General features: G+C 41.2%; 1 protein-coding gene across 1 annotated transcript; it reads right to left on the bottom strand.

Moving 5' to 3' along the window:
* Positions 1 to 4038: 4038 nt before the first annotated feature.
* Positions 4039 to 9038, bottom strand: LOC118878271 (uncharacterized). The gene is made up of 2 exons (XM_036820157.3): positions 8769 to 9038; positions 4039 to 4900 (listed from the first exon to the last, which is right to left on the bottom strand). Exon 2 carries the CDS (start codon positions 4897 to 4899, stop codon positions 4039 to 4041), a length of 861 nt encoding a protein of 286 aa, XP_036676052.2. The 5' UTR covers position 4900; positions 8769 to 9038.
* Between the last annotated feature and the right edge of the window lie 2340 nt (positions 9039 to 11378).

Below are 11378 nucleotides of genomic sequence, written 5' to 3'. Positions count from 1 at the left end.
CCCAAGAACGAAGGGTACGCAAAAAACACGATGGTACTTTGGGGTTTTTACGCGACGTGCAAAGGTGTTTATTGGTACACTTGGAAGTAAGAACTGCTTAAGCCTGTCTTAACTTAAGCGCTCCAGAGCGGAGCGGTGACATATGGGAGAGATGGAGAGGGAGAGCGGACGGCAGTGCAAGCGCGCGAGATGTAGACATCTGGATAAAACCGCCGCTCGACACTGCCTCCTGAAATTAAACGCCCTTTTGATGTAAACAATAGGAAATAAAACAAGGGAGAACGCTATAGTCGAGTACCTCGACTATCAGATACCCGTTACTCAGCTAAATGGAGATATGCAAGCAGCAAAGCGAGATTAAAATGCGCCACCTACCGGCGGTATACAGATTTAAACGTTATGGGCGTTAGAGTGGGCGTGGCAAATTTTTTTTTGAATCAATCGATAGGTATTGACGAGACCAATACATTTCAATTAAAAGTTTTGATCTAGCATGAAAATTGTGGGCGTCACAGGGTTTTGCGGTTTGTGGGCGTTAAAGTGGGCGTGGCAAACTTTTTTTTGGGTCAATCGATAGGTATTGATGAGAGCATTACATTTCAGTTAAAATTTTCTATCTAGCATCAAAACTGTAGGAGCCACAGTTTTGGGCGGTTTGTGGGCGTTAGAGTGGGCGTGGCAGTCTACTGAAACAAACTTGCGCTGCGTAGGAAGCTCAGGAATCTGCACGCCAAATCTCAATAGCCTAGCTCCCACAGTTTCCGAGATCTCAGCGTTCATCCGGACAGACGGACAGACGGACAGACGGACAGACGGACATGGCTAGATCGACTCGGCTAGTGATCCTGATCAAGAATATATATACTTTATGGGGTCGGAAACGCTTCCTTCTGCCTGTTACATACTTTCCGACGAATCTAGTATACCCTTTTACTCTACGAGTAACGGGTATAAAAATACCGGTCCTCAATCTATTTATTCTAGATACTTAAGGGTTTGGGATAGTTTTACCGTGCTTAACTTTCTGTGTTACAAAAACTATTTAAATCGTTGTAAGGTCCATTTCCGACCGATCAGGCAATAGCCGTTCTGTTTTCCAAGCTTTTTCAAACGACATATTCTACCTTACCTCATTCTTCACAGCCTTATTCTTACACTGTATCCAAGTCTTATTTAATATTCTGACCCACCTTAAACGAAAGCTCTCTACTTGTTGGTCTTCAACGTGTTAAGCACGTTTATTCACCTGGTCCCAATGGAGTTCCTGGCTGCGTGCTTAGATATTGCGCGGAGGCCTTATGCAAGCCCCTTTTTAAATTGTTAACCCTATCTTAACAATCTTCACAATTTCCCCATATGTGAAAGGAATCGTGAGCAAATCCTCTCCATAGGACGCGTAGCGAAGTGGAAGCAAATAATTATAGAGGTATCTCTAAATTATCAGCGACCCCAAAGCTCTTTGAAAATTGTATTACTCTATAGGTAGATATATCTCCGTTTCAACACGGGCTTATGACACGTAGATCAACAATCACTAACCTTTTGGAACTTACATCATTTGTGATAAAGGGATTTAAAAAACATCTTCAAGCAGACGTCAATTTCACTGACTTTAGTAAAGAAATTGACCCTCTAAGTTCTGTTCTTCTGGTTAGAAAACTGTTGATCTTTCAAAATGGATATATATGGATTATATGAATTCCAGAATAGAAGAGTACTTTTTAAAAATTATTTCTCTCGTCTACTCCACGTTACCTCTGCAGATGATGTTAAATTATGCCTGCAATACAAGGATACTTCTTGCCAGTCCAATTTACAATCCAATTTAAATAATTTTCAAACAATTTACTGGATATAAACGGCTCTAAGTGTAGTGACTTTTTGTCGTGTGAGTCCTCAATATGCAATATAGACGCTGAGTGAGGGCTCATTGGATAGAATAACTCTCGGTATGTATCATGGTGTTTTGTTGGACCCAAGACTAAGGTTTGCTGATCACATCTCGTCCATGGTGAGTTAAGCTAGGGGTGCTCTTGGCGTTATTAAAAGGTGGTCAAAGGAGTTAAGATCCTTATGTAACTAAGACCTTATTTATTTCGCTTGTCCGCCCGATACTTGAGTATGGATCACCCGTCAGGAGTCTGCAATACGGAATTCATGTTGATCGTATCAAATCTGTACAGAAGAACTTTTTACTATTTGCTTTAGGTAGGCGCCTGGTATGCAAACCTTATTTTACCTTCTAATTCTAATAGATTACTCCTAATAACCTAACCCTCCCTAGTCAACCGCAGAACGATGCTTGGAACAGTCTTTATTTATAACCTTTTCTGTTCCATGCAGATTAACAAGAAATTTCATTCCCCTAATTTTAAATCATTGTAGATCTTTCAGAGTATTATGTTCTGATTACAATTGACTTTATCCTATTATCACAAAATTTGACTATCTGCCTCTCCTAAGACGATTAATATTAAATGTTTTAACACAGATTTAGATCCTACTTTTTTTCCTCGAACTTTATCTTTATTTTTCTACGCGTCTATCATCTCTCGGATTCATGCCGCACGACACAAGGCAGCGCCCCTCGGTTGATTAGGCGGGAGGTGTGGCTTTGGGATTCCACGCTTAAAAAAAAGAATATTTATACCCGTTACTCGTAGAGTAAAAGGGTATACTAGATTCGTCGGAAAGTATGTAACATGCAGAAGGAAGTTCAGAAACTCTTCCTTTTTACCATATAAAGTATAAAACAAGGAAGAACGCTATAGTCGAGTACCTCGACTATCAGATACCCGTTACTCAGCTAAATAGAGATATGCAAGTAGCAAAGCGAGATTAAAATGCGCCACCTACCGGCGGTATACAGATTTAAGCGTTATGTGCGTTAGAGTGGGTTTTTACTATACAAGTAACGGGTGTAAAAAGCTGATCGGGGGTTTCAAGGACTTTTCTTACTTATTATACCCTCGCAGAGGGTAATATGATTTCAGTCAGAAGTTTGTAACGCAGTGAAGAAACGTTTCAGACCCCATAAAGTATACATATTCTTGATCAGCATGACTAGACAAGTCGATCTAGCCACGTCCGTCTGCCCATCTGTTCGCCCGTCTGCGCAAACTGGTCTCTCAGTTTTAAAGCTATCGGCCTGAAACTTTTCCAAAAGTCTTCTTTCCTTTGCAGTAGTAGTATATAAGTATAAGGACAACTATATCTTATAGCTCGTTTAGGAATAATCGGGAAAAAAATGTAAAAAAATTATATCTGTGGTGTTTAACATATATCCTCCTACGCTTGGAAACTACATTTTTTAATTAGTTCTGAATTTCGTATTTAATTTTGTCAAAATCGGACGACTATATCATACAGCTGCCATAGGAAGAATCGGAAAATTGGTGGGAAAATAATATGAATCAAATTATAGCTTCGGTGTTTTTTGACATATTTATCTTATAATAATGGGAATATCATTTTTTCTATTTTTAAGAACTTCGAATTGGATTTAATAATAAGACCTGCAAGGGTATACGAACTTCGGCTTGCCGAAGTAAACTTCCTTTCTTGTTATACCCTTGCTGAGGGTATTATAATTTCAGGGTATTTCTGAATTTCGAATTTAATTTTATCAAAATCGGACGACTATATCATATAGCTGCCATAGAAACGATCGGAAAATTGGTGAGAAAATAATATGAAACATTTCCTTTAAACCCTGAGTTTAAAATTTATTCAAATCTTATATTTAAACTAAATCATAGTCAGAAACGTAAAGTGGCCTCCTGGACCAAAGAATATATTTAATATTTGGGAGGGTCTCTGTGGCCGATGTGATAGATAAATGTGGGGTTTAGTTTAGTGCTTACTCCCGCCCCCCTATTCTTTTTGGTTGCACATGGGAATTGTGACGGCTCGCTGTCCCGAGATGGTGATCCGGAACCGGTGACCCCCCGCGTGCAGAAAGAAACGGACCCGTGTGCGTTCATGCTGAAGAACGAACTGGACTAGAGTCGGGGGTAGTCGGCGGTCGCACTCGCCATGCTAGGGGGGCAACGACCCAGTGGACTGGGTCTCCCTGAGACCATCGCCTTCTAACGAGGAATCGTCGGCCGAGTCGGCCCTTCCGGTATCTTGATCCATCTCAACAGACCAATCCAAGTGTCCTGGTGACCAGGGTGTTCGCGGAGTTGGACTGCGAACCGGGTCGTAATGATCCGTATCACCAATCGAGGAGAGCGTTTCGTCGCTCCGGTCGGGAATGGCATCGTTGGGAGCGTTTCTATCGCCGCTGCTCTCGAAGATGTCCCAAGCAGCGCTCGCTGCCCTGACAGCGTCGGCTAGGGGTGGTCGATATCCTCCCATGCCAAAGCGACCATCGCCGTCAGACGATGTCGAGTCGGTCCATTCGGTGCTTTGAAACTCCTCAACGCAACTCTCCAAGAGTCCTGGTGCGAAGGAGTGGTGGTTTTGGGTGCGCAGCCAGGAGGTTACCCACCAGTGAGCCGAGTCGGTTACAGGTGCGATGTCGTCTTCGACCCTCAGCCTTGGCAGTCGCCCTAAGTTCAGTGCGGTTTCCTCGTTGTACTCTTCCTCGCTGTGGTCTCCTATCGGTGATATCTGGCCCGGGTGCACGAAAGGTTGGGTTGAATCCGAATCGTAATTTCGGGACCTCATCCCCGGGCTATCGGGACTTGTGGGCTCGTTGCTCGCTGTCGAGATTCTTCCTCTGGGTTCCTCGTCTTCATTCCTACGCAATGCTATGCCACACCCCGTGGGGCTATATCGCGGTGACGTGGTAATGTCCAGAACCGACGACACGTCGGAGTTATGCATGCTGTCACTGCTGTTGCTCAATGTATCCCCATCGTGGTCGATGGGCGGAGAAAGGCCATCCTGATTCATCCTAGGAAAGTACATAAAGAGGAAAAGTTGTATATTATACATCGTTATATATAGTTAATAACGTATTAAAATTTAAACAAGGAAGAACACTATAGTCGAGTACCTCGACTATCAGATACCCGTTACTCAGCTAAAGGGACAAAAGAGAAATGGGGATATGCAAGCAGCAAAGCGAGACTGAAATGCGCCACCTACCCCTGATCTCAATATATGGTTATGTGGGCGGTAGACAGACTTAAGCGTTATGGGCGTTAGAGTGGGCGTGGCAAACTTTATGGGTCAATCGATAGGTATTGGTGAGAACAATACATTTCAGTTAAAATTTTTATTGTAGCACCAAAACTGTATGAGCCACAGTTTTGGGCGGTTTGTGGGCGTGGCACGCTGCTGAAAGAAGCGTTGCGCTGCGTAATAAGCTCAGGAATCTGCATGCCAAATCTCAATAGCCTAGCTCTTATAGTTTCCGAGATCTCAGCGTTCATCCGGACGGAGAGACAAACGAACAGACGGACATGACTAGATCGACTCGGCTAGTGACCCTGATCAAGAATATCTATACTTTATGGGGTCGCAAATGCTTCCTTCTGCCTGTTACATACTTTCCGACGAATCTAGTATACCCTTTTACTCTACGAGTAACGGGTATAACAAGATTTAATTGTCTATTTAGTTAATTACGTTTTAAGCTTACTTGCTCTACTGATAATTCTAACAGACCATCAACAAAGTCATGGACGTCATGGTCAAAGTGAGTCAATGGAAGGGGACCAAAAAATTTCAGGGAGATTAAAATCGCCCAAAACAATCAAGATGTACTTGTCGGAAAGATGAGATAGAACATTTTTTATTGCAGTCAAATGGTGCTCACAAATTATTAAGTCGGATCCAGGTGGAATATAAGAACAGGTTACAAAAATAGGTGAAGATTGCAAACAAAAATTTAACACAAACCAATTAAATGTCGTTGGTTTTAATAAAGTATATTCTCTCCGATGTTTGACTATTGGTAACGGCAATCAGTTGGGAAGACTTTTAGAATTTAGTATATTAAATATTTCTGGAGGAGCAGATCCTTTAAATGAAGTTATATTACTAGCATAAGAATATTTAAACTCTTCCACTATAATGTTTAGCGATGGTAATTTTTGGTGTATAAATTTCAAAACATTTGCAGATGTGGTTTCGCGGGTTAACCAAGACACAAATAATTGTTTCATATATAGAACAACAGAGAGTCTCTTTCTTCCTCCACCAGCAATCTAAACATCGTTTGTCTGACTATCGGGACCAGGGACTCCTATAGAGCTTACTTCTCCTGTAGGCACAAAAAGTAGTGTTTACCCCTTAGACTGACTAGCAGAACCAGGGACTTTTCCAGAGCTTTCAGTACTTATGGGCACTGCCGGCAGCGAAGCTTTAGACCCCCCAGCGGCAGTGGATGCCGACATAGCTGCCGAAACCGATCGGGTAAAAATGCTGAGTCCCTCCTCGCTGATCAGAGGTCCTAAATACACTTGTCTGTCATCACCTGGTTTAACAGTAGGTTGGCTCCAAGGCGTGATCCTTTCAAGTCGTACCGATATTGTTTAGTCATCCAAATGGAAGAACTCGTTCAGTTCCAGGTCTGGTTCGATGACGCTGTTGAGAGTACAAAATGGAAAGGGCATATCCTTCAAAAGACTTCGACCATTTTACCAAGTTCGTATGGGTACAGCCGATCTGGAAGGCCACCGCGGGAGAAGTCGAAAGCTTTCTGGAAAATAACATTTTTCATCAGTTTAGAGTGCTAAGGCTTAAACACTCTGATAACTGTAAGCAGTTCGTGTCTCAGGTGTTCGCAAAATTGCTCAGCCAAAATCCGACACAAAAAAACAGGATTCTATGCTCCACAAGTGAATGTAGCTGAAGGAGTAGTCCGATCCGTACTGCAAATGCTCAGGGAAATGACTGAAAGACCAGCGGCAGTGGCTAAGAAGTGGTTACCACTAAGCTTTGGGATTTGAACCTGACTATGTGATGTTTGAAATACGCATGGTCACGAACGCAAGTGCGTATTCAAACATGCGATGTTTCGTCGGCATTGCTACAGCAGATCTAGCACAGTGACTTGATGACAAGATGTCAAGAATTATTCTGGGATAAAGTAAGCCAAGGATTTATTTGGGTGCACGAAAAAGCAGCAAAGAAGTTGAGTTTTCAATACGTCAGATGGTATTCTGCAATATGCAAATACACATATATAATATAATATAAACGTCAAGGGAATTTTTTGTACGAATATGGCAACGGAGTTGCAAAAAGTATCGGAGTACACGAACAGAATGACCACCCCAGCAAATTTTCCTTTAACCCAAGAGATGAGGACTCGCCTGAGCGAGCAGAGGAGTCTTCCCAATGGCGAACTGGGAATGCCAGGAGGCGGAAACTCCTCAGGAGGAAAATGAGAATCAATGTTGCAGAAGTTATCTTAAGGGAGCGGTATTCGTTTTAAATATTAACTAGAAAAAATGTATAAAAAAAATACAATACAAAAAAACACATATTGATAATAAAAAATAACCAAATCGAAATAAAAACCACATCACATTTTCACACTTCAATATATTGTATTTTTTTTAAATGTGTACATTAGTCGATTACTAATCGAGCCAGTACTAAATATTAAGCGTGAATTAATCGACCGTTAGATAATAAGTTAATTACTAATGCGTTCTTGATTTTCGTTTAGTGTGTAGATGTCATGTAACATCTTTTTACCCTTGCAGAGGGTATGTTGATTTCAGTCAGAAGTTTGCAACGCAGTGAAGGATACGTTTCCGACCCCATAAAGTATACATATTCAGCATGACTAAACGTGTCGATCTAGCCATGTCCGTCCGTTTCTACGCAAACTAGTCTCTTAGTTTTAAAGCTATCGGGCTGAAACTTTCCCAAGAGTCTTATTTCTTTTGCAGGTAGTATATAAGTCGGAACCAGCCGGATCGGACAACTATGTCTTAGAGCTCCTTAACATATGTTGTTGTTTTTTAACGAATAACCTCATATGCTTGGAAATAACATTTTTTAATTAGTTTTAAATTTCGAATTCAATTTTATCAAAATCGGACGACTTTATCATATGCTGCCATAGGAACGATCGGAAAATTGGTGGGAAAATAATATGAAACAAATTATAGCTTCGGTGTTTTTTAACATAAGACTTCCTACCCTTGGAAATACCATTTTTTAATTAGTTCTGAACTTCGAATTTAATTTTATCAAAATCGGACGACTATATCATATAGCTGCCATAGGAAGGATCGGAAAATTGGTGGTAAAATAATATGAAACAAATTATAGCTTCGGTGTTTTTGACATGTTATCTTATACTATTGGAAATATCAATTTTTGTATTTTTAAATTTAATAATTATAGCTGCAAGGGTATACAAACTTCGACTTGCCGAAGTTAACTTCCTTTCTTGTTTTTGTTAATTTAAGATACAAATACACTCCATATCTCTGCCTGCAGCCCAAGCAAAATTCAGACTTTGACTTTAATGTCAAATAACTGATAATTAAAATGGTTGCGAACCCATTTGTGGGCTTCTAAGATATATATATTGGCTTAGCGTTTTTCTTAATATGCCCATTTAATTGAATCAACCCCAAAAACTTAAGTCGCAGAAGTCTGCATACTGCTAAGAAGTCCTTATTATCTTTCACAATTTTGTGCGTGCACTCAATGTATACTTGTGTATGTGGACTGTCCCTATTGAGGCACAAGGTTAAACTTTGTTTACTTTCTGTATGTATGAACGTATGTTGAAATGCACATGCACATAAATAAAAAAAAAGGTTTTATTTTTCGCGCGGCTGGGGGAAATTTACCTTGTTTTGCTGAAGAAATCACCAGTTCTTTGCAACTTAGGTCGAAGGATCACGAATAGTTTCCAGTTGCCAATTTATGAATTCGTTTTCACACGGTGAAGGTCTTCTGGAAGCTAAGAACCCAAATGCTGGAAGCTGCTGGTACGTTGCTGGAAGCTGATGGCAAGTTGATGGAAGCTGATGGTAGGGTTTTGAATGGGGATAGTGGCTTGCTGGAAGCTGGTGGTCGGTTTTTTTTTAAAGAAGTCTAAATAAAAACTGTGAGCTTGTCGAGATGACAGTTCTGTAAAGAGACCTTTTTATGGTTCCCTTGAAATGTCTTCTTTATTTATTTATACATTTTGATATATACCAGATTTGAGGTCGGCGCCCGGTTTGGAACGTCGGAAATTTGGTTGTGAACGATGTTTTAAGATGCAGTTGGAATAAAAAATAAAAATATTTTTTCAGAGAGAAAGCTGTGCTAGGATGGAAATTAGAAAATACTCAATTTAAGGAACCATAAGCAAACAGCAAAGCGAAATTGAAATGCACCACCTACCCGCGATCTCAATATGTGGTTATGATTTACGCGTTATGGACATTAGAGTGGGCGTGGCAATCTTTTTTTGGGTCAATGGATAGGTATTGACGAGGCTAAAACATTTCAGTTAAGATTTTTTATCTAGCATGAAAATTGTGGGAGCCACAGACTTAGGCGGCTTATGGGCATATTCGGAATCTAAATCTCAATTCTCTATCTTATATAGTTTCCGAGATATCCGCGTTCACATTTACGATTTTTTTTAATTTGTGGTCGGTTTCTTTTATTTTATTATTTTATTCTAGCATCAAAACAGTAGGAGCCACAGTCTCGGGCGGTTTGTGGGCGTTAGAGTGGGCGTGGCACCCTGCTGAAACAAACTTGCGCTACGCAGGAATTTTAGGAATCTGCATGCCTAATCCCAACATTGTAGCTTGTATAGTTTCCGAGATCTCAGCGTTCATACGGACAGACGGAAATGGCTAGATCGACTCGGCTAGTGATCCTGATCAAGAATATATATACTTTATGTGGTCGGAAACGCTTCCTTCTGCCTGTTACATACTTTCCGACGAATCTAGTATACCCTTTTACTCTACGATTGACGGGTATAATAATGTAATGTTGCTTCGTTAATTATTTTAAGTTCAGCCGCCTGTGGCGCTAAAGAAGAAGAAGATAGGTGGCGCTATAGGGTAGGTGTTGTAGTGAAAAAAACAGATTTGCTTTAAGCATATCTCCATCAATCTCGCACTCCCTTAAGCTGAGTAACGGGTATTTAATAGTTGAGGCCATCGACTATAGCGTTTTCTTTTGTTTTAAGAGTACAGTTACATTTGAATTGCATTATTGTCAAATTTCAACATTTGTTAAAGAAAAAATCAATAATTTGGATAAAGTTTTAGTGTGTATTTATCAGTTCGTCACTTTACCCTACAACTATTAGAAGTGAAAAATTATTGGCTTACGCCAAGAGCTGTAGTACTTAACTCCGCTGGAATTTTACCATCGAACTTTTACGGGAATATGCTCAATAGATGTCGGCAACTTTCTGCTTTTAAACTTTTAAAACATATTAATTTTTGAAAAAGTGGCATTCAAAAAACGAGTCGTTCATACCCTACACTCCCCTACACTAAAAGTTAATAAAAAATATGTGTCCAAAATAAATCGGTCTTGTCGTAAACCAAAAAATTGGCTATCGAAGGATACAAAAACACATTAAGTTATGGCTTTTAAGTGGCAGCCCTGTTCCTTAGATATGATGAGCTAGTAGGCCATTCGTTTTCCTGTGACAGCTGAATTATTGCAATCGGAACTTTTCGACAACGTCAAGCTCTAGCGCTTTTCTATAAAAAGTAAAAAAATCTATACAATTTCGGCATATTCAGTTAGCCACAGCCATAGCCCCAAAGAAACGCATTTCGATGATCGCACCGGGGAGCGTGGTACCGGTAGTGCAGACGACCGAGACCGCGTCCCGGCGTTCAGTTGGCACCCAAACGAATGTCCTGGCAATGGGTCCGTCGAAGCGCAAGAATGCCTTGCAGATACCGCCGTCCCAACATTTGGCCACGCACCTGATGCCGGCGGTCAATCCGCAGGCAGAACCGTTGGCCGCTTCCATCATGATATGTAAACAACCGGCGGCTTGCCCACCGTTTGTTCCCGATTTGAATGAGAAGGCCTGCCAGGCGATGGACGACGGTACTCTGGATTCAGCCGACCGTGTGATCATCCCGAATAACGGCGAGCAACCGATTGAATATCTGAAGTCCCTGATGACCAATCGAAGCGAAAATGCCGAACACTGGGATCGTAAACGTCTGGAAACTCTGATGACCCTAATCAACGACAATCCACCGCCGAATTGGCTTCTGGCGTCCCAAATGTGGCTGAAGGTCGACCAACTGGAGGAGCGTATAGAGGTCTGCGATCAGAGGGAACTGCTCAATGCCAAGAAACCTAAGATGGACGAGGAGCTGGCCAATGGTCAATACGGTGGGCAGAACGGGCAGCAGGGTGAGCAGCAGAACGAAGAGGTTCATCAGCCTTCACCAAAGACTTAGGAAATCGAGCCATATGTT

The sequence above is a fragment of the Drosophila suzukii genome, chromosome X, assembly GCF_043229965.1.
Source record: "Drosophila suzukii chromosome X, CBGP_Dsuzu_IsoJpt1.0, whole genome shotgun sequence".
Classification (NCBI taxonomy): Eukaryota; Metazoa; Arthropoda; class Insecta; order Diptera; family Drosophilidae; genus Drosophila; species Drosophila suzukii.
The sequence above is the reverse complement of the archived record's forward strand: the minus strand, read 5'-3'. Positions and strand labels throughout refer to the sequence as shown.

What these genes read in the sequence shown, in the direction of transcription:
- LOC118878271 (XM_036820157.3), bottom strand. Translation starts at nt 4,899, where the DNA reads ATGAATCAGGATGGCCTTTCTCCGCCCATCGACCACGATGGGGATACA.